At 38.2% G+C, this 24,058-nt stretch overlaps 1 protein-coding gene across 8 annotated transcripts in view; it reads right to left on the bottom strand.

Annotated features, from left to right (window-relative positions):
- Positions 1 to 9,368: 9,368 nt before the first annotated feature.
- The window catches only part of cpne7 (copine VII), a 30,786-nt gene continuing 16,096 nt past the window's right edge, over positions 9,369 to 24,058 (bottom strand). For all 8 annotated transcript variants that reach the window (XM_047581456.1, XM_047581455.1, XM_047581459.1 and 5 more), the window contains 5 exons: positions 18,413 to 18,467; positions 15,322 to 15,373; positions 14,421 to 14,554; positions 13,876 to 14,112; positions 9,369 to 13,048 (listed from right to left, as the gene is read on the bottom strand). In XM_047581456.1, the coding sequence (XP_047437412.1) occupies positions 12,896 to 13,048; positions 13,876 to 14,112; positions 14,421 to 14,554; positions 15,322 to 15,373; positions 18,413 to 18,467 (631 nt within the window). In that variant the 3' untranslated portion in view covers positions 9,369 to 12,895. The remainder of the gene's footprint in view (positions 13,049 to 13,875; positions 14,113 to 14,420; positions 14,555 to 15,321; positions 15,374 to 18,412; positions 18,468 to 24,058) is intronic.

The raw sequence follows: 24,058 nt of genomic DNA, 5'->3' as shown, positions 1-24,058 counted from the left end.
ATAAATTATATTTAACATTAATTTAAATTCATTCTTTCATCTACTCTCTGATTTGTCTGTCCTGAATGAGATACGGATTATTACAGAGAGTTGAACAGCAATAGCACATCAAGAATTTTTATCAATTGATTTTTAATACTGTTTTGTAGTTGTAGTAATCATTTGCATGTCCTGCAAAGAGTGAGGAAATGTGATCAACAGAGGCAGTAAAATGAAAAATGGCAAAGGGTGTGTTTATCCACTTTGTCAGTTCTGATAGATGGCACCTCTTTCATGGTTTGTAGTCACCGTCAGTGGCCATTAAAACTAAATTTGTCATTTAGAAGTTTCTCTCACACATTGCTCAAGGACATAAAGTAAAAGGCAATACATTATTCCCCACAATGAATGTGCTTCGTAAGGACAGACCATTCTGTCTTGTGGACAGCACAAAATAAATGTTACTAGCCTTCTGCTGGGAACCGACTGCCTTTTTCAACGTTTCAATAATGTCCTTCAGTTTTAGAACAGGAACTAAAGTAACTGATCAAGATAAATACGGACCCATTTGTTTCTTCCTCTCATACCTGAAAGGACAATGGTATGATCCTATTTTGTTCAGAACCACCTCAACAGATGGTGTGATATTTTAGATTACACTGTACTAAACTCTATCTGGTAAGTGTAAAGGCATCTATAAATGATTAACCCTGGACTTAGTGTATCGACACTGTGTGCGCCCAGTAACATCAATGGATATTGCACATTACATTGCATATGAATTATGAAATGTATGGCCACTGTGGGACTAATAGAGACATAGTAGCATATGTGCAGGTCTAGCCTTATCGTGTGCTGTATAATATACTGCTACAATAATATATAAATTTATATAATGACATACAATATTGTTTCCATTTCTATTATATAGACATTTCATGCATCATATTATCGCCTGCATAATAAAATAGTTCATGTATTATGCATAAAACCACCTGCACACTACAATGCAATATATGCAAACATTATGTATATTGTTATTTTGATACGATACTAGTCCCTTTCTTTGTTTCTTTTTTATCTTTTTCCTGTGTTACCTTACTTATGACTCTACTTATTTCTCTACTTTTCATTAAACGTAATGTTGAGCTTCTGACACTAGGACAAAAGGTTGATTATACCCGCACACAAGCTGCCAGCGATTTTTAATCAAAAAAGGTCAGCAGAACAATGAAGAACCTCTGCCTGCATTCATAATAACGTTCAATTACATTTTCACCATTGTGAACAAGAGCACGCCCTGTCTTTAATAGACTTTGTATGTACTTGAATGGAGACTGAGCAATTATCTGAGGTTTTAACGCCTCAGTGTAGCAAGATCTAGAATAGTTATATCAGTTTTCAAAGAACCAGGGATCAAATGAGGCACTTACCATTTAATTTACATAGCCCGTTATTGTTTAACCGGTAAAATTTATTAATGAACAATTCAAATTTATGTCAAGTCCCAAAGTTGAAGATTAGTTTTTATGTTGAAACTGATTCATCTTGACCAAGGTCGCTTTATTACCATGTATGGCTTTGGATTATTAACACTGTAAGTACTTATCTATAGGCTCCTTCATGGTCTACATCACTGTGACGTCACAATGTTAGCTGGAAGCAAAACAGAGGGAAGCTGGAGGCAAACAATGTCACTTTCAACCATGAAAATGTCATCTTGTTGCATTTTTTGGTGAAAAAACTGAAAAATCAAAAACACTAACTTTACGTTTTATCACATACCAGCCACTGACGGTTGTAGACAACTTTGATTTTGCTTTGGTGATTAAAAGAAAGACTGAGACAATCAACAACAAGCACACTTCATATCAGGTCGGATTAATATGTAATGCATCATCAGTTTCAGCCTGGAAAACGTTATAGGTTTGAATAAATCGTGACTGAAATTACATTAAGTTAATGCTTTTTAGGGGATTCTTGTTACATGTTAATGCTAATGCTAACCGTGAGCTAACGTAACGTTAATCCCGTGTTTCAGGAGTGTTCAAGCAGAAGTTGCATTTACTACGTTACCCTCCACAGTGGCTCCAGTTACTTCCTGTAATATCTTTGTTAGAGAGATTTCAATTGATAAAGACAGACCAGACTTCGTCCCCTCAGTGTCCTCTTTTGGTCAAATCGTCCATCCAACAAGTGAAGGGTCGGGGTATTCATGCCTCTGCCACCGAAGTGTGTTGCGTCCCAGTCAAGCTCCGCCCCTCAGAAAAACGTCACATTGTTTACAAACCTTGAAGAGGTGTATAGTTATGAGTGTAGGGTATCGAAATTTCTACAGATTTGAGAAATAATCTTCTGAAATCTTGACAGTGATTAATACAAAGATATAGTACATGCAGATGATACTGAGAGAGAAAATCATACAGTGTAATTTAAAATGGTTTTCCTACTTTGTATAGTTTATTTTGTAATGGTTTGACCCACAGTACACTGCAAGAGAACATAGTATACTGCCAAGTATTAATCATAAAATACATTTTAACTAAGGAGTCACTAAGGAATTTAAATCTAAATAATTCAGTTTGTTTCAACTTTGTTAAAACAAAAAACTCATGTGATCCGTGTGTAAGAATTTAGACATTAGTAAGAACTGAGTTATCTTTGTCTGCTTCCTTGTTGTTTGCGCCATGCTTTCGTTACAGCCTTCCATGGAGCCATGCAGGCCAAGCACTGGACAAAATTAAGCCCATTTATCTCCAGCTGTGACAGTGAGCCACCAGAGACCGTAAATTGTCCACTTACTCAAAAACTGAGAAAACTGGTTGGAACTGGTCAGGACACATTAGATTTTGTTGATTTGTTTCATTAGGTTTACACCAGTACAAAGATGTACACACAGCCTCATTTCCTTCTTTGTCGTGGTTTAATTACTGAAGGTACACAATACAACGACATAAATGTAATGTCAGCAGTTCCATGGCCAGATACAAGTGTATAAACACATGATGCAATTAAAGTTCGTTCCTAGGAGAAGGCATCAATACAATGACAACAATGCAGCATCTTTGAAAGTGTGGCTTGTATTGATTAGATTGACTAACTGATAAAGAAAGAGGGTAATTGCAATCACAACTTGAATCATTCCTAACCTTACATTGTGTGTATTGTGCATTGTGTATTACATTCGATCTATAGAATATATTTGGGTCAGTTAAACCTACTATGACTCAGATTTTACTTCTACAGTAGTCAGTAATAAGTGTAGCCTCGTTTTACTTCTTAAACTGTTGACCATCCAGATAATTTGTCTTTGTTATAGCTGCAAAGTGTTTTTATGTTACTGATGGTGCAATTCATGAAATGTAAACTATAAAAACAAGGAAAGGAGGTCACTACTGACACCTCTGATCAATACAAAATCAATACAGTGGGAGGTAATTTGGTGAAATAAAACACACTCATCTGATCACCGGGGTGCCACACATGAATGCAAACTTGAGATTACAAGCAAAGGATAGCAAATAAGATAACAAAAAGGAGCCCACAGTGAGGGAAAGTGGAACATGAAGGTATTTAAAGACATCACTAATCAATAGGCCACATGCTGATGCAACATCAGGAAAGCATTAGGCCCTTATATGGCTTTACAAATGAACAGAAAACTTTCTCTCCTCACGAGTCGACTGAGATAATCAACATTTTAACCAATTATAAGGAAAATATCGATTCACAAAACAATGGAAAGATGTGCAATACATACAACAACGTTGTGAATCCATGGTTTGGGTTTCCTCTAATGAGTCTGACTAACTGTCACTCTATCAAATAAAACTTTAGATCAATAAATGTGAGACATCTCAATTTGTGATGTGGTCTCTGTTGTGGTCAATATTAAACCAATCTGTCCATAAAATATCAAAAGGTTGTGATATAGGTGTTTTGGAGGTGACTATTCGCTCACCTGCCTTTACATATACTGTATATGAACTTCTTAATCCATAGGGCTCAATAAGACATTGGCCCACCCTTTGCAGTTATAACAGCTTCATTTCTTCTGGGAAGGCTTTCCACAAGGTTTAGTGTGTTTATGGGAAATTTTGACCATTCTTCCAGAAGCACATTTGTGAGGTCAGACACTGGTGTTGGAAGAGAAGGCCTGGCTCACAGTCTTTGCTCTAGTTCATCCTAAAAGTGTTATATCAGGTTGAGGTCAGGCCAGTCAAGTTCTTCCACACCAAACTCCCTCATCCGTGTCTTTGTGGACGTTGCTTTGTGGACTGGTGCCCAGTCATGTTGGAACAGGAAGAGGTCATCCCCAAACTGCTCCCACAAATTTGTGAGCATGGAATTGTCCAAAATCTCTTGGTATGCTGAAGCATTCAGAGTTCCTTTCACTGGAATTAAGGGGCCAAGCCCAGCTCCTGAAAAACAACCCCACACCATAATCCCCCCTCCACCTAATTTCACAGTTGGCCCAGTGCAACCAGACAAGAACAGTTCGTCTGATAACTGCCAGATTGAGAAGCGTGATTGGTCACTCCACAGAACGTCTCCACTAGAGTCCAGTGGTGGCGTGCTTTACATCACTGTATCTGATGCTTTGCATTGCACTCGGTGACATGTGGCTTGGATGCAGATTGATTGACTTTGCAGAAAGTTGGTGACCTCTTCTGTCGTTCCCAATTGCTTTCATTTTGTTATGATACCAATGACAGTTGACTGTGGAATATTTAGTAGTACTTGTTGCACAGGTGGCATCCTGTCATAGTACCACTCTGGAATTCACTTAGCCCCTGAAAGTGACCCGTTCTTTTACAAGTGTTTGTAGAAGCAGTCTGCATGCCTAGGTGCTTGATTTTATACACCTGTGGCCATGGAAGTGATTGGGGCACCTGAATTCAGTTATTTGCATGGATGAGTGAATGCTTTTGGTAATATAGTGTAAATTAAACTCTTTTTTAAAATACCAAGAGGTAACCAAACAAATTCTCTGCCAGTAAAAAGTAAAAGAAAAATTGTCTTAACATCCTATTACATCTAGATCAAGAATGCATCCTGTTTGTGTCCAGTTCTAGAAATTAATTAATGATGTAATGCATGTTATGTAATTGTCTGCTTCATTCATCAGTCTAAATCGGATGCACTGTCAATGAAGATATGGGTACTTCTTGTGCTACTGCAACAAGTCTGTAAGATAATGCCACTGAAATAGTGAATGTAGGAAAAATCAATTCTCTCATGACATTGTGACGTTTTAAGACTAAATGGTTGTTACGGCCGTAACAATGATAATCTGTGGAAATGAATGCAATACAGACCTGGAAGAACAGAATATAATACAACTGGAATTACGCTGCTTCTCTGTACATCAGAACAATATTTTATTACGGCACAACTGATTGCAATTTCACTGTAAATTTGACCAGTTTGGAGTGAAAATTACACATTACTTCAATGATTCCCAGTCATTGGAGTGTATTCTGTGCACTCTAGGCATGTAGCCCAAATGGAAAACTGCTCCACCAACTTGCTTCTCCATTTCACATTACCATAATTACTGTGAAAATGTGTGCACGTGTACAACCATAATGCTGACTCCCACCACTGTCATAAGCATGTGTACACAAGCCCATTTAACCTGGTTAACACATAATTGCCACTCATCATCATGGATCAGCAGTGACTCTAAAGACTCATTGTTACCTTCATCTTGCATTAGCAACATCATCTTGCAACCCCCAAACAGCTGTTACATATTGATATTACACACCATAACTGTGGCGTGTCTTACAGTGTATGAATTATCCTTGCGATACTGTGAGTTTTTTTTTATTTCTACCAGCACCAGTTATGTTATGCTTCTCAGAAATATACAGCAAATATTCCATCTTAATGGCAACCATGTTGTTGCCTGGTATTGTCCTCATTATTAAAATTAGTTGCTTTCTTCTTTCAAGATGCTACTGTTATTATTTTTATGGCAATTGAAGTGAATAATCCACTAATGCAGGAGGATCTTTTCAAACAAAAACAAAACAAAAAAATTCCACCAATGATGCAGTTGAGCCCTTTTTTTCACGCTTCCCAATCTCAGTCCTACAAATTGTTGAGTAGGTAGACTAAGTTTGTATGTAAAACACAGAGATGATCCACAGTTATGTCTGGAACATCAAACATGACCTAGGATTCAGATTTGCAGAGCTTTGTATTATTTAGATATCTGCCATGCAATGTTACTTTCATAGAAGACAGACAACCATCCACATTCACACTCACACCTAGAATCAATAGAACCAATTTAGAATCACCAGTGAACCTAGCAAGCATGTCTTTGGAAGGTGGGAGGAAGCCAGAGTACCCGGAGAGAACCCATGCAGACACATGGAAAACATGTAAATTAAAAAAATATACAGTAGCAGTATCAGCAATGACCACAGTTCAGTTGTTTCCTCACAGGGATGTGTTGTTGAGTCCTATGACCTGATAGATAAACAACCTCCTCCCCCTCCATGCAGCAGTACAGAAACAGCAGCCTGTCACTGAACAAGCTTTTCTGTCTGACTACAGTGTCATGTAGAGGGTAGTGGACATTGTTCATGATGGACGATCACAGAGCCCGTCTTCTGTATCAGTTTGACCATTGTCTTTTAAAAATGGCCGCGCTCTACCAACTAATAAACAAACATAATCTCTGTTTATGGGGGATTAGCATCATAGAGAAAGATGTTTCCGGTAGGAGATGGTGGAGTACAAAAGCAGAGGTAAAATAAAGTATTATTGGACCGACATTGCAAAATGACCAGGAACATTGCTCCAAATGAATGAAAACATTCAATCAACAATATCTCTTCCAGGAATAATTAAACAACGGACTTCAACAGGCATAAGAGATATAAAGAACAAAAAGTAGGATGTTGGTCCTGTGGAATAAATGTTGTCACAATCAATACTTTTTATTATATAAAACATAATGATGCAATACAGGTTGTTGCAGATTTCCTTGGTATTGTTTAAAGCTGAATAACAGACATAAACGGTTACAGTCTAACCACAGTAAATATTTCTGCTTTAAAAATCAAACGAAACACAAGTACATGGTATAAAGGTACTGCAGGAATGCAGGACAGAATATCTTGTCATACGATTGGTGTCCAGCTCAACACCTGGACTATCTCTTTTATTTCAACAAAGTTCTGTGGCTTCACTGCATGGAAAGATTTCAACGTGGGGATATGAGAGAATAAAGGGTACTTCCTATGGAGAATGTCACAAATTGTGTAGTTATGGAGTGAGTTTTGTGAAGCATGGACTCAGCAAGGGGTGAAATGTGCAAGACCAACAAGCCACATTCGAGCCAAATTAAATAATTATATCTGTGGATCCCAGAGAGAAAAACACACGAGACAGGAACATAGAGTCACTGAGCCATAACTGAACAGAGAAAAGTGATTATAGTTAGCTTTCCTATCACAGACTGACTAAGATGAAATGTTTTTAGCTTTAGAGATACCTTAACTTTTAATCATGTGCCATCACAAGTCTAAATGAAATTTTCTCACAGATCAAACCCTCAAAACTATCAATATTCCCTTTAGCATCAGACGTATTATACTGCTTAGTAATTAGCATTTTTATTTTCCACGCTACCACGAACTAACGCACTGGTGAACCTGACAAACACTGATTGCTAAAAATATATTACCATTGTCATTGTGACCATATTGATGTTCACATTTATCGCATCGACAGAGCCTCACAAACTCAACTCACAAGCCAATATTATGATGTGGAATTGTAGACGCTTGCGTTATTTAGAGACATAGGTTGAATGCTAATAAAGAGGGGCTTTTGATTTCACTCGAGCAGTGGCAATGACTGCTGAATCACAAAATAAATGCGAATATTTAAATGAAAAGAGAGAATGTCAGTGACACGCACGAGGGAGCAGGACGCTGAGGTAGCAAGTGAGAGGCTGTTCAAGATATGTGATGTGACAGGACTCAAATGTGTAACATTTTTCTGAGGGTCAGTTTAACTTTACTGAAATTTGACACTGTGTTCTCTGTTCTTCCTTATCGGGGTGTGTGAATGTTGATTCCAGATGACTCATCTATTGACACGTTTCATAAGACTCCCTTAAATCAAGCCTGCAAAGATCGACTAAAGATGCTGAGAAAACTGCGGCCGACTGGGGCCGAGGGCTTATTTCCTTTGTGTAACATCCCAAGGTGCTTGTTACAAGAAAACCATTGTTTGTTTATATGATATGTACTTTCAGCTGAATGTCATTCTTTAAAGTATGTTCGTGGTTTATGTGTGCAAACACACATGTATGTGACGCACAGCAAAAGCGAAGAGCAACAGGGGAACAGCAAGCACATGTGACAACATCAGAGGAGCTTGCTGGAAGCATTTCAAAGGTGTGCAGTGTTCCCTCGGGGGAAGGAGGAGATGGCTAATTACTACTGAGATTTCCCATTCTCCATCTCTTATTAGTCATTTCCTCATTATAAGCAGGCGTTAGGCAACCAGCCCCTGAGAATAACACCAATGAGTCCTCTGTTCTTTTTGTCAATAATGTGCCTCTGGCTAGACCTTCCAGCCATACAAGTGTTAAGTAAGCCTGGCTGAGTTTAAAGGTATTACAACTAATCTGATAACATGGAAGAAATGAGCTGATTCTATTAAACAACAACACATTTTCCCAGGGTGACGGCCTGCTGCTGATTTTATTTCCAGTGAATGCTAAGTGCTGGTGAGGGTTAATTGTGGCCATAAATCAGTCGACAAAGCACAAAAGGCAGTTGCGGAAGAGTGAGTGTGAGTGAATGTCTTTATTGAACTCAGAGCTCACGAGGTGTACAGCCCCACGGGACGTTCAGTCGCCTTGCCGAAGACTGCAGCCTTTACAATCAAAACCTCCTCTTTTCATAATAATGAGCGGATGACCTCCTCCCAGAGTCCTCACCACATCCTGCATCTTTGTCCCTGAATCTAACAAAAATGAAGGTCTACGTCTCCCCACAAGTAGGTGTCACCATGGAAACAACCGTTATTCAGTGCTCTCAACAATAGCCGGTAAATGAAAGGAGCTGTCTGATGGAATTAAAGAGTAGGCTCAGTCGCTCTCTCCGTGCTAAGTACTCACAGCACCATCAAAGTACACAAGGCAAATGATACGTGATAGCATAACCTACATTTCATCAAGCACATCAATATCCGTTTGTTGCGCCTCTTCCTGTACAGCTGCGTGCAGTGAGCTTATCGCCGAAATTAGAGAGTAGTATCAGAAGTAGATGGCAAAATAAAAAAAACAGGGAAAGAACTGCATACTCAGTCTTGGGAAAATAATTCAAACTTAATTAATTAATAGGACAAATCACAGTGTCAGTTTCAGTCAAATTATGAGATTTATTTAACTAACAGCAAGACAGAGAGCGTAAAACTACAGTACAGGAGCAGATGTTTGTGCAAATGCAGGCTTGCATATTAGCATATGATTAAAATCCAAAGGAATTACTGCACAGCACACCTTAACAATAAAAGTAAGCATGCAATAAACCCTTTCTTTCATTTAAAGAAATCAAATATTTACTAATGATGCATGGGTTGCTTTATATACCCACAAGGCCTGTAGTTGCAACAGTTGCATATTAGAGTTTTGGGCTGCAAACCTTAGTCTGATTAATAGTACACTGGTAAAAGACAGAGAGAAACGGTGTGTGTGTGTAAGGGAAATTGCAAATACATTTATGTGGTGTAAAATGTAGGACTTGTTAATTTTGTCTGACAATGGCACAAGTACAGATAAGGGGAAATAAGCAGCTCAGTGGATTCGTCCCAGCTTTTTTTAATCTGCAGTGCAAGACGGCCACATGAACTGTGCTCTTATTATCTCCAGTGTTTCAGCTTACTTTTGCACTATAGGACAAAAATGTACAACTTAAATGGAGAATTTTCTGATGTTTGGAGCGTAGAAGATGACACCACAGAGCTGCAAGCACACAATTATGGAATATTCTTTAAAAATGTGAGAATTTCGTACATGACTGATTGCAATGAAACATGATGTTAAAAATTATTGAAAAAGAATGTGGAGAGATATCTGTATAGGGCAAATAAGTGGAGGTATCATGGTTTAATGTGCAGTTCGAAAAGACATCAAATATGTTGATAACCTCAGAGGAGCACGAGAGCTATTTTGGCATATTTATGTTACTTATTGGATAATAAAATAAATTTAAAATAACATGGAATAACATTTGGGTTGTTCTCATGAAAGTTACATTTCATAAAAATGCAAAGTTACAGGACGATGAACTGTGTGAGGCGGTGCAGCTCATAACCTGAGGCAGTGGCAGTAAGTTGATTCAGGTAAGTGTATTGCCATGTAACGCACGAATCACAGAAGAAGAAGCGCCAATGCCTATTAGATATTAATATGTGAGCTTTTTTTACCATCAAAGAACAGAAATATTGGCTGAGATCTGTGATATTTGCCTTATTTAGTCACACTAAGTATCATGGGAAAGCACATGATTGGTTCCTTTGAAGATGCTCTTCTGTTTTTTTATCCTAATTAGGAATCCTAAAGGAAAGACAAGGTTTCTTAATGAATAATGATAATAAAAAAGTCAATTGTTGTTTATTTCAGCAGAGTACTTGTTAAATGACGTGGAGCTAAGACCAAGCTCCCTCCAGGAATATTTGCGTTTGACTAGATGAGTGTATTTCCAAATCTGGGCCTGCTGAATCAATAGGCCTCATCCTGTGATCTGCAGTGACAGAAGAATCCTCAATAGAGCTTCAAAGGAGTTCAGAGAGCAGACGACAGCAGAGGTAGCTGTGCTTGGGTGGATTCATGGGAAGCCAATAGTGTGTGCATCTGGGGAACGCTGGTTAGACACTAGAGGACAAATCAAAGTCAGATTATTATTTGTACCTTGGGGTAGATATGTGAATGTTAGAGTAGCTGTAGAGAGTGTAGAGACTATTTTTTCCTGTACATTTAATGGCAGTGTTCTGTCCAAGTGAATTACCATTCAGAACCAGACATCCCACAAATACACCATGTAAGACAAAAGCAAAAACATTAAGACACTAAGCAAAGATACAAAGCATAGGGTTATTACCAGAGCCAACATTAAATCATGAACTATTCAGTTCAAGTAATATCTCGTGTGCAGTTTAGTTTGAAAACAGGGCAATGTTACATTTTCTTTGGACCTTAGAACATTATCAACAGCATAAATCTGTAACACTGTTGAACTTTAGTTAAATTATACAATTAAAAACTCAATTAAATTTAGTTTTATATTTAAGGGAACCAAATAAAACCAAATTTATTGTGTTAACGTCAGAGAATGACATATATATACATATTTTTGAAAAGCTGAGTCAGGTATAGATCTGGAGTGAATCAGTATTTTGAAAATATCTGCTTGATGAAGTAAAATGTATTTTGTTTTCTGAGGTGTCAAGGTTCCCTTATATAACTGATAAAACACGTTTTGCACTGTCCTTGGATTAACTGCCACTCTGACACCCCCTTTTTAGTTAAATGTCAGGATTCATCCAGATATTTACAATGATCTCAAACAGATGAAAAGGCTTACAGTGATAAATCCCGCCTGAAATATTATTAAAAAAAAAATACTGAGGCCAAAATATCACACTGCTGTTTATAAGATTCTTTACTTTTTCACTCTGAACAATATGAAGAGACAGCCTCTGGAGTGTAGGTAAGCATTTAACTTAATGAATATGGTCAACATCGTAAAGCTCAACAGAGCAACAGGGGTTTCTATTTAATTTCTATTACATGATGAAATTTAGTAACGATCTCTGTTAATAAATGAACTTCATGAGTATTACTGAAAACATAAAAGTTCTTGCTGCGATCAGCTTTGTGTCTTGAATTGATTCAAACTTCTTTCCAGTTAAACGTCTAATTAAACATAGAGTGGAATTATAGAGCATATAAAAAGCAATAAACAGGAAACTGAAATTTCCTGTGGAAACCTGAAGAATGATTGACTTACGGGACGACAATAACAAAGGACAATTCAGAGCGGAAGGATTCACTAGGTATGAAGCAGGATTTTCATAGCTGACATCCCCCTGAGAGAAACGTCATTCCAAGTTGTTCACAGCTAGCCTCAGAGAAGGCAGTCCTTTACAATCTTTTGTTACAATGAGGTGACACACATATGCTAAATGGAAAAGCATATAAAGAGCCGAAGCATTAGCAAATATCGCAGGTGCTATAGCTTTATGTCATCTCAAGTTTCACAGATATTCAAGGTAAACAAGTAGGAGGTGGTGAAAGATAAACACCCGTACAGCTGTTTTCTCATTGGGTTTACCTTATTATGTGGAAATCGATTAATTTTGTTTTTTAGATAATTATTATACACAAAATACATCAATGGCAACCTGTACATAGTTAAAACTGCAAACCACATGCAGTATTGATTGTTTTTCTGTTGTCTGATAAGGGGTGTCATTCACAGTTCTTACAGTTGTAGTCAGGGCAGTTATGTAATAAAGAATAATAAGCCTGTCTTCGATCAGTGGATCAGCACTGAGGAATTGGTCTGCATGCATAAAAAATAATGGCAATTAAAAAAAATACACAATCTTTCTTGACGATGCTGAAACAGCTGGATGGTCAATTTGCACAGCCAGAGAAAAGAGCTTGAGCCACACTGAGCAGATAAATATTACCCCCGATCTCGGTCGTCCTTGCGTGTAAACACTTTGCTTTGGGTGAAAAAATGAAATACATACTAACAACACATTTAGAAGGATTTTCTCTTTAGTTCTTGTCCAAAGTAGTGAGGCATGCGTCCTCTTTCTCTCAGTTTGCCACACTGATGCTGCGGTCGAAGCTTGGTCACGAGGTCAGGGTGGGTGGTTATTCTGTTGGGGTGGTGGCAACTGGGGTGAGGATGGGGGTTGACAAGTCCCTAACAGGACACATAGGGGAGATGGCCTTGTGGCTGTAGTACTCCACAACTTGCTTGGGCACCTCTGCCAGGACACATTTGGCCAGGGCTGCTGGTGAAGCCTGCAACAGAGAACAAAGTTTTTAATCACAACCACAGTAGTGTTGATGATGTTAGGACTACTTATTTTGGCAATTTAAAAGGGGGCGGGTAATTGTCAGACATCGTATATGAGGAAGAAGACATTAAAAATGTCTTGCTGTTTTTTAATTTTGGTGTGATGGATTCAACAGTTGTTACACTGCACAGCGTAGTTTAAAACAAATCATCTTTAGCAGATTAAAACATCACATATGGTGTCACCTAATACACATGGAGCCCATTATATAATTTATATGCAAATTATGGACACACCACTCACTGAAATGAAACATTTTAAACACAGTATACTTAAATGAGGAAGATATTGGCCCAGTAAAAACTGAGAGGAACCTGGACTTACTCAAGTTTCTTGAAGACATTACATCTCATCCATAAGTCTTCTTCAGCTCAACCTCAACAACCTCAAGTTCAGTTTCTTTGTTTTGGTTTACTTATTCTCATGTATCTGTGTATACATTTAACGGGCAAATGTTTCTCTTTAGTACATGAGGTGTATAATTCGTAACAGACTCTATCATTGTACAGCAGAAATGTTGGCAAGTGGCAACATTCAGAGTCCATTTAAATGTGAACACATTTCTGGATCTCCTCCAATCCATGGTGCCCATCTGTAGCGCTGGCAAAACCACCGAAAGCTGCCTGTTACTTTTAAATAACAAGGGCTGTGGATATCATATAAAAAGGATTCACTGTTCATGAGCAGTCCTGGCACTTCAGTCAGTGGTGAGTTTGAAAGGAACACTGAAAGTCAACAAGTGAAGATTGACAGATGGAGAAAAAAACTGACCGTTTTGAAGTCTCTGAAGGGCACAAATTGTACAATGTCCCTGAGGACCGGCTCGCCCTTTGGTGAGCGTAGGACTCCGTCATCTCCATCCAAAATCTGCATGTCTGTGAAGTCTGCATTGCCCACACCGACAATGATAATGGAGAGGGGCTGGTAAGAGCCTCGTACAATGGCTTCACGGGTGTCTGCCATGTCTGTCACTACACCATCCGTGAGGATGAGCAAGATGTGGTATCGCTGAAAGAAAATACAAGCTTTCACAGTAAATGAATCCATCTTACCATTAAAACATTTTAACACCATAAGCAAGGAGACCTCTTAGTGTGTGCTGTCGTCTGAATAAGGCCCTCCTTCTGTTTTGGGTAATTTCAAAGCCTGCACTGTACTAATCCTCTCTATAATGAGCAATGATGCTGCTGTAGGGCAGGGCTATAAACACTGAGGTGAACCAGAGGCTACTCGCTCAGGGATCTCGCTGGGAAGCACAACAACAAAGGCTGTATTACATTCACATATTTTCCAAAAGAGTACAAAGGCGCACTTACAGACGCATCTTTAATATTGCCATCACCAGCTGCCAGCTTGGCTATCCTGTTAATGATTGGAGAAACGTTTGTTGGGCCGTACAGCTGGATCTTAGGAAGGCAATTCTGATATGCTTCAACCACTCCTTGGATCTCTGATCAAAGAGAAAAGAGAAAACAAAATGAAGGAGACACAAATACAGTTACCAGTAAACACTCAGTTACTGTAAACTAAAAGGTATAGTCTGATGACTCATCCACTGAGAATGATATCTTTCATGAGTACATTTCCTGTTTCACACAGTTAAAAAAAAAAATCAGCTTAAAGAAGAAGGTTTAGATTTCAGTTGATTCATTAAACAACCAATCACCTATGAAACCCATAAACTCAATTAGACTTAAAACATTATCATGGTTAGACAGCGGACAAGAGTAGCAAAGTGTTTTGGTAATGATGCCTCAGTCTAAACAGTCATATGGGAATTCAAGCAATAACATTCAATAAAATTCTGTGCTGATGTGATAAATGGAAGAGAGCTTCGGCGGAAGTAGTCAGGCCTCACTGGGATTGGGGCACACGTCCGTAACACCTAAAGGCTTGCATCAAAACTGGTGTGTGTTTGAAAACGTGTGCAAATTAGAAGCCTAATGATGATATTCACATCCTTTGTAAATGTAGCCTGTGACTGACACTTGATAGCATAAAACTAGTGGATGATGCACACAGAAAGATAACAAACAGATTTAACTAGTACTGGATGTTATATATTCAGTTACGAATTGGGGGACTAATTGATTACCTGTTGTACTGGGGGATTTGTTGATACTGCAGTGTTATCTACTGTGTTGTCAGAATACAGATAATCTAGTATCATCAGTGCAGAGATACACTCTTAGAAACTGGTGCAAAGCCACTCCTCACCTTCACATTCATCATCTTCTGGGTTGAAATTAATGGCAAAGTCATGGGACACCTGTGAATGGAGACAGATACAGTTGTGAAAACCTGTGTATTTATGTGAAGAAAGCTATACAAATAAATTAAAAGGCTTTTTTTTTTTTGCATAGTCATTATCATGAAGTTCTGGCAAAAGTTTAATAAGGGAGATCTGATCCCTCACAATTTGTTATGTTCCATTTTCCCACACTGTCAAAATCAGTCCGTCCTCAAGCACTACATCACTATTTCCAACCAATGAATTGTTTGCCTGTATCTCCCAGTCAATCATTCCCTCTTTTCTGTGATTTAAAGTCACTTTCATTCTTTCACTCCATCCACAGACCGTCCAATGCACCACCCTGCTCCTCCACATCTCTATGCTCATCTTAGAAGTCTTCATCAGAGATCTACTACAGCCACCTGCCAACTTCTTCTTCTTCTCCACAGCCACCTGTGTCTAAAATCAGGTCTCTATCTGCAGGTAGTTCTATCACCAGGTCTATTATACCGTCTGGGTATATCTAACCACCAAAATATTACCTCGGACGTTCATATTCATGTTTCTTCAGTAAATGGTAATTTTTCACCTATTTGATCTCTTTGATTTGACCTCTTCTTATTTAACTTTTATTTTATCATTTCCATATTGTACAAGAAATAGGTTTGTAATCTATATATGAAGACACTGACTTTTTTTTCTTCTGGGATTGCAAACTACAATTGTGTTTGCAACAATCAACAACCATAAACAATACACTGACATGCAAACATGTTCATGTATGTAATGAACACCAGAAACAAGGTAGACACTTTCCAATGACCATGTAATAGAAAATATATGTATTAACCATTTTACTAATTATCTTTGGCACTCTTTTCTGGAATATATATATATATATTCCAGAAAAGAGTGCCAAAGATAATTATAATATATATATATATATATATATATATATATATATATATATATATATATATATATTTGGATGAAATTAATTACCAGTAGTTTTCCATTAGGCATGGAAATTATATGCACATACTGTGTCACACTGAAATACTAAGGGAAAAACGTTCAATCATGAACAGATAGCTTACATGTAATTAAACCAAATATATTAAAAATTAAATTTCAAGCACTGAATAAAAGTAATTCCACTCTCTTCAAGGTATTTCACAGTGAGACCTAATTATGTGACATACTGGTTAGTGTATACTGGTTGTATTAATATCCTGACTCTGACCTGAATCTGTTCATCACACTATATAGTACTGACCATATGCTCAGTGTGCTCTATGTTTAATAACTGCTTTCTGGAAAAGAATTACAACCTCTGTTATCCGCTATCTGGTTTAATCTTGCCATCCAAACGTCAGATAGATTTTGTTTATCTCAAAACTATTTAATTGGCCAAAAATAAAACCCCCTTCTTGATTCCTCTTCTCACATGAAACAGTTTCTTTCCACAAGCTCCAACTGTCTGCCAGACCACTGACAACTGACTCCTCTCCAGCTGGCTACACTTTTTCAAAGCCATTTGTGTCTTTAACATGATTAACAGCTTAACTGCAGTGTCAGTATGGGTAGATATGGAAAACTGTACAGAAATGAAATATATGGAGGTCCAATATATGGGTGGCCAGAGATTTTCCATCAGGTATTTTACTGCAAAAGAAGCAATCTAGTTTTGTACCTCATTTAACAGGCATGTTTTACAGCAGACCTGCTGACATGACACAGCAGGAAACACACAGGTGTAACTAATGACATTATTAATGTCTGTCTTCCACTTACAGAAAATGTTCCAGTTGTGCAGGCGCATAATGGAATGAAGCATCTTCAAGCTTTGGTAATTTCATTAGTTTCACTTGTGCTTTTCCTGCTGCTGCACAACAGCCAAACATTTAATATTATACAGTATAGTTACTGTACGATTTGCATAAATACACTAACAGTTTACAATTAGTTTAAATCATCATGATGATTAGTATCTATTACTTCTGGCCATCAACATCAACTGATGCATCAGCTTTAACCAAAGTGGTAGCTGTTTTGCTAGCCTTGATCAGTGCATACTGTGATTAGTTATGCATATTTAGAAGCGTAGCGACAAGGGGCTTTGAAATATATGAATAAAAAAAGAAATAAAAAAGAGGGTTCCTGTCAATTCCCACAACTCACTGTGTGATGCATCCTTGACTGCCCAGATTCTCAGTTAATATACATAATGCATCATTAAGGATACAGTAGTCAGTTGAGTCTAGGTCAGTCAGACTTGTCCACCTCATGTAATGGAGCCTGTAGCCCACAAGTTCATAGATGCAGTCCATGATTAGTCTAATGACATAATTAGGATTCACCTGCAGCGCCAACAACAGTGTACCAACAGTAAAATAAATTTCACTCCTGCCAGGCAATCACTGCCATGGCAAATTTGGAAATTGATAGTTTGTATTTACTGAGCTGCAAATCTTAACATGATTGAAATGATAATTATTGGTGTTTCACAGTGACAGGCAGCACATTACACAGGCCATTTCAGTTTGCAAGTATATTATTTGAACTGTTCGTGTGTGCGCGCACACGTACGCTCACACGTACGCTCACATGGATTCTCTCTTCATGTGTCAGACATCTCCCCAGGGCGCTATTCAGAATCACTGAAGGCTTTCGTTTCTTAAAGTCCAATTTGCTTAAACAAATGCTCACACACTCGTGAATTCTTATGTAAATCGAGCATCAACACTCTGGGGCTTTTATTTCATCTGAACATGATATTTTCTCAAGACAAGTTGATATTTCAAGACAAGGGGCTTATGAATAAAAATATACCCAGTAATTAGTTTTAAATGTGAGATTTTGACAAAATGACAAATGATGTCATAAAATAGGTCATGGAAATCTAACTGAAGATACAGTCCCTGGGAGCCAGGGAGGCAGGAAAATACTAGGCTTTGATAAGAGCACATGAATATACAGTGTGCATTGTCCATGTGAAGGGAAGGTCAGTGTCGCGAAAGGAATAATAAAGCGAGAGGTTTAAGTTGATGTATAAAAAATAACAGTAATACTCACCTCATAATTTGGAGGGATTCTGGCACCAAACCCCAAAGCTGAGAATCGTTTGTCACTGAAATGATAAGCAAATGAATCAGCCCTATAGTATTACTAGATTATATTACGATTTCATGTTGGGGTAGCTTTTGACAGAAATCTGAAAAAATATTGATGGCTTATCCATCTGTTACGGTTTCCTCGGGCAAATCCCCTGCCTGTTTACATTTCATGACCTGTTAAAAGCTTGAGTTACAGTTTGAAATGTGTCCCGCAGTCCCTGCCGCCAGCATTTGCACCTGTTCAAAGAGCTTCTCACAGTCTTTAATCTCGCCATTTTTCATTGTACCGTGTGGATGGGCAGATTTTACTGTGAGCCGGGGTCCGCTGTCTTGTATAAATAACAAGACCAATGATGTGTCTGAAACATCTCCTTATTGGCCAGATCATGCACTGTATCGAAACTACTATTCTGCTATTTTATGTGAATTCTTAATTCATTAAAATAACCTTCACACAGCACCCTTAAATAATCCCATAATGAAACACAAGGATGGAACTTAGTCTAGGACAGGTGTATGTATGCATTGCTGTGAAGCAAGAGCATTGAAATAAACTAAAACTTAACTCATTGTAAATCCTACATAAGACATAAATGATTACTTTTTTTGGTTTAACTCCTAGATTACCCCTTCAACAACATACAGTTAAAAGATACTTTTTATAAACAAACCATTGACTGTATAGAGCATAAACATGTATAAGGATGGATGAACCCCGCGTTCCTACAGAGACGTTTTGAACCCCAGTGTGTTGGCATTGGTCATAGCCATATAACCAGTGCCTGACTAAACCAAATGGGCAAAAAAGGGCAAAAAGGCAGACCTTGGGTGGAGCTGAGGTGGCCTGCTGAGATCGAGGCTAATGGCTAGTTAGCATCCACTCATTTAAAGCATGCCCTTAAATATGCATAACTTAAAGCCATCGTGTCGTTTAAACAATTATTTATATCGAATTTTATCACATTGCAGTTCAATTAAACAAATCTAATAGACATATCAAAACAGGTTTTATACCAGACTTCAAACAAGATGATTTCTGCAGTACAGTTGCCATTTGCAGAACAGCCTTTCTGTAATAGCTGCTTCTGAATACATCAGAATGTTTACTTTATTTCATGCCTTCATGATGGACAAAGCAACCCCAAATTCTCCAGCTCAGTGAAATCACAAATAAAATTTCCACCTCAAAATAACCATAGTTAAGAGCGCAAACATTTGATGTCTATAATTCATTTACTCTGCACACGGTGCGGGAGCTTCAAGGAGTACACAGCAAAATCTTCAGTGTCACAAAGTGTTGACAAGTGTTGATTAGAGAGCTGTTTGTTCACTCACAGTGGACAGTGTTGCTTTGAGGCAGCTTTTCAGAGCTATCAGAAGTGTTTGATTACTGTCATGGGTGTAGACTTACATAAACCCTGGCAGAGAGGTAATGTTTACACTGAGCAACCAGTAGCTCCTGCATCACATAGCGCTGAAACAAATAGGATTATTTTAGTTATCATTGCTGCTCTTCAAGAACACTGATGATGAAAAGGGATAATGAAGCTCAGCTGGTGGTTTCTGAAGAACTGGAGCTCATTACATCACTCAACATAGTGCATGGGGCATTTTAAGCTTGGTTACCACAATTATTCTCTGTTCCAAGCAACAACAAAAAAGAGGAGATACAAAAAAAGAAAATGCTAGACATATGGATGAGTCCAGTGTTTTGTCTCTTTAATGCAACCTCCCCACATGCTCTGGCTAATGTGTTATGTGTACAGTGTCCGGATATGAATAGCTTGCCATAAGAGTATTCACACTGAAATGAATAGATATTTTTTTGCTCAGTAGATTTGGAAACTGATACAACTGCATGAAGAACTCACCTTCAGCATTCAGATGTTTTCAGTTGGTTTTATCCATTTTATCAGCGTTTTATCCATTATCATAGAAATAGCTCTCATCCACTGAATACAAGCCTTCCTCCCACTGCTGTGACCTTTCAAACACACTGAGGCATGTTTTATCAATGCACTATAATAGAAAAAAAAACAGAATGTTTGGATATTTTATTGGTTTCACAGACTTTGCCAGTGTGCATACAGACTTTTATTAAAAATATTTAATGGGGAGGGAGTTATTCAAGCCTAACCAATTTTACCCTGCCTTCCTGTTATTGTTAACAAGGCAAATATAAAGAACTTGTGATTTCGTTACACAGACGCTTTTAATACTTGAACGAATTTGCTCTTGGAGTGTTAATGAAAATTTTTCCATAATGAAAATTCCAAATGTCTCAGTGATCCTCATCTCAGTGTTATATGAGATGTGACATAACACCAGCCCAGACAAGAGAGAAAAGAGAAGACTACTGAGAAGTCATTTTCATCATATGAATTTTGCTGCCAAGTGCATGGTGGTCCTCGCTTTCTCACTTTGTCAGCACATATGAGGAGCCATGGGGAGATATGCCTGGTGTAATAGCGCTTTCAGCAAGGTAAGTGAGCCTCTACCCACACAGACAAAAGCTCCAACTCCATAATGCACTCCTCTGCAAGGACTCTAAAATCCCACATCACCTATATTCACTAAAGGCTAAAAGGTTTACTTGCCCACATTTTACACCTCAATAACAATTCCGACTTAACAGGGAAGGGCTGCCTACACTTACAGTCACTGTTTCGTCCAGAGGCTTCTGTCCACCTATGGTGCTGTTGTGCATATGTAGACGGAAAATCATGAAGCCACAAAGATGAGCTGCTAATTTTAAGGCGGTTTTTCAGTGTCTCCAGTTCTATCTCTTGGATGCTATAATTAGCCAGACAGTACTCCCCTGATATTCAATAGGAGGATCTGCAAAAATCAGGAGTCAGAGTGTTAATCCTCATCTGGCTTACTTTCGGCAGATGAGAGGGTCTTTCTTCGAAACAGATGATATTAAAAAATACCTTTTCATCAATTAGCAAGAACCTATCTGGAATACATTGTGCGTTTTGTATGATTTTTGCATAAATCTCAGTTACACAATCAGTAGTTTTACGTTCAAGCCAAAACCCCATCAGCAACTATTTACATATACAGAAACAAGACTTCTCACATGAAAATATAATCAGCTCCATGCTGCACCTCCTCTGTCTTTACATCTGATTCGACACCATGCTGTTTTTTTCTGCAGCCATAATGCCTCCCACTTCTTTTTGAAGTGCCTGCTATCCTGGTGTCCCTATCTCTGCATGTGCTCGTCTGTAGTTCAGGGTAATGAGCCTATGCAAGCTAAGAAGGGGGCTGGTGGCTCCAACAGATGCAAACAAGAAACTGTATCATTGAGTTATCCACAGGAGAGAGCCTATGCAGGCATGCCAACAGTCCTACTACCAGAAAAAAAAACACATATTTTTTAGAAAAAGCTACTTCCCCTTACTGTAGTATCACTTGATTTTTAGTACATAGGTAAAATTCATTAAATTCCACCAGATTTCTTTAGAACGGATTGAAAGGGAAAATATCCTCATCCATAAGTGTTGACTGCCTTCAGCTTTAATTACAGCAGCATTCGCTGTGGCATTGTTTCGATAAGCTTCTGAAATGTCATAAGATTAATGACAGGCAGTGTTGCATTCGTTTTTCACCAAGATCTTGTACTGATGATGGGAGAGTCTGACCACTGTACAAAGCCTTCTCCAGCACATGACAAAGATTCTCAGTGGGATTAAGGTCTGGACTCATGGTCCCTGAACTGATTTGAGCCCTGTGAATCCTGGCATTGTCATCTTGGAATATGTCCGTGTCATCAAGGAAGAAAAAAACCCACTGATGGAAGAATTATTCATTCAATTTATTCAGCTGACCTCATTCTTTTGGCATAATGTTGCTGAATCTAGATTGGAGCAACTGCAGCAAACCCAGATCATAGCCCTGTCTCTACATGCTGGTACAGTAGATACTAGTCATGATGGGTGCATCACTTCATGTGCCTCTCTTCTTACCCTGATGCCCCATCACTCTGGAACAGGATAAATCTACACTCATCAGACCACATGACCTTCTCCCATTGTTCCAGAGTCCAATCTTTATGCTCAAACTGAAGCTTTTTTCCGGTTAGCCTCACTGATTAGTGGTTTTCTTAAGGCTACACAGCTGTTCACCCTTCACACTGAAATGCCCTTCCTTTCACTATTAAACATAGCCCATGCAGTAATTATCTTATAAGAGGCTTGTATCTGTTTCCTTAGTTAAATCCAGGTGGTGACCCTTTTTTTTTTGACAATATGAAAATAAACCTGCATTTGAAAATTAATGACTTTCTTAATAATAAAATAGGACAGGCATACTTCTGTGTTGGTTTCATTTTCAAGTAATACATCAAAAATTATGCCCAAATGGTCACTTGAGACAGGCTACAAAAGCAACTGAATGGAATAGACCTCCGTGTCAAAATGTCTAACTCTACAGCAGAAATAAACACGTTTACAACCTGATACAAAACACTATTTTGGCCTCTACGAATTCCTCCATTCATGACTGGTTACATCAGTATTTTTTTTTAAATCATACCATCATACCGATCATACCATGTCATGGCTTACAAACCTGCATACTTTCGAGTGTGGCCACTTTAAGTGACAGATGTGTTCTGCCTCAGCTCCATTCACACTCCACCTCTTTACCTCTTTATTTTTGATTTAGAGTCGTTTGATTAGACAGGTACTGCCAAGAAGGCCACAGCAAAAGCTACCACACTGAGCTTCAAATCCCCTTTTCACAAGTCCTGGGTGATATAACTGTGGGGTTGTCCATCTATACGTGACAATAATAACATTGTATTGAGCTGTATTATTTTGGCCCATTGTAGCCAATGGACTGGGCTAAATAATTTAGTTGACAGTACTTGTAATCACAGTCAAAAGATAAATGTATTACATTAAATTTTGTACCTGGTTAATGAAACGTCAGTATGTGAGAGAGATGTGTGACATTCATAGAGTCATTGATTTCCATATCTATCTGTCTATCTATCCATATCTAACGCTGGAATGTGTTAGAAATAAATCTCTTGGACATGTCGGTAATGAAGCTGTCCGTAACTAATGTCTGCACAAAATTTTAATGCCCGCAGCTATAAAGGCCAAAATATGTGGCAGGAAGATGAGGAAAGGATGAAAATAAATGGATACTTAAAATATCTGGTGAAAAAGGCCATAAATACATAAAGAAGTGCCTCCAGAATATTGTGTCGGTGTCCTTGACCAAGTTCCATCTTCAGCCCCAGATTAGTCTCATGCATAAATAATGTCAGCTAGGCTGAATATGCTTGCTCTAATTCCCCCAAGTACAAACAGTTTCCATTACTTAACAAGAAGTTCAACAGATTAAAAGTGATTTGAAGAATCACGACAGGATGTGAACAATAAATAAATAAGACCTCATATAATTGCCTACGTAACCCAACTATTAGCAACACTTCCAAATGCAAAGCACTTTTCAGTGAAGAAACACACGTGTGAAAGAAAGAGCTCAACAGTGTGGTTCTGTTAGCTTTATAACAAAGTGGAGAACAGAAATCTAATAACCTGCCGGTTTATCTCCCTATCCGTTTCACAATTTCTATCACAGACATTTT

This window comes from Mugil cephalus, chromosome 3 (genome assembly GCF_022458985.1).
Source record: "Mugil cephalus isolate CIBA_MC_2020 chromosome 3, CIBA_Mcephalus_1.1, whole genome shotgun sequence".
NCBI lineage: Eukaryota > Metazoa > Chordata > Actinopteri > Mugiliformes > Mugilidae > Mugil > Mugil cephalus.
This window is presented reverse-complemented; position numbering and strand designations above follow the sequence as displayed.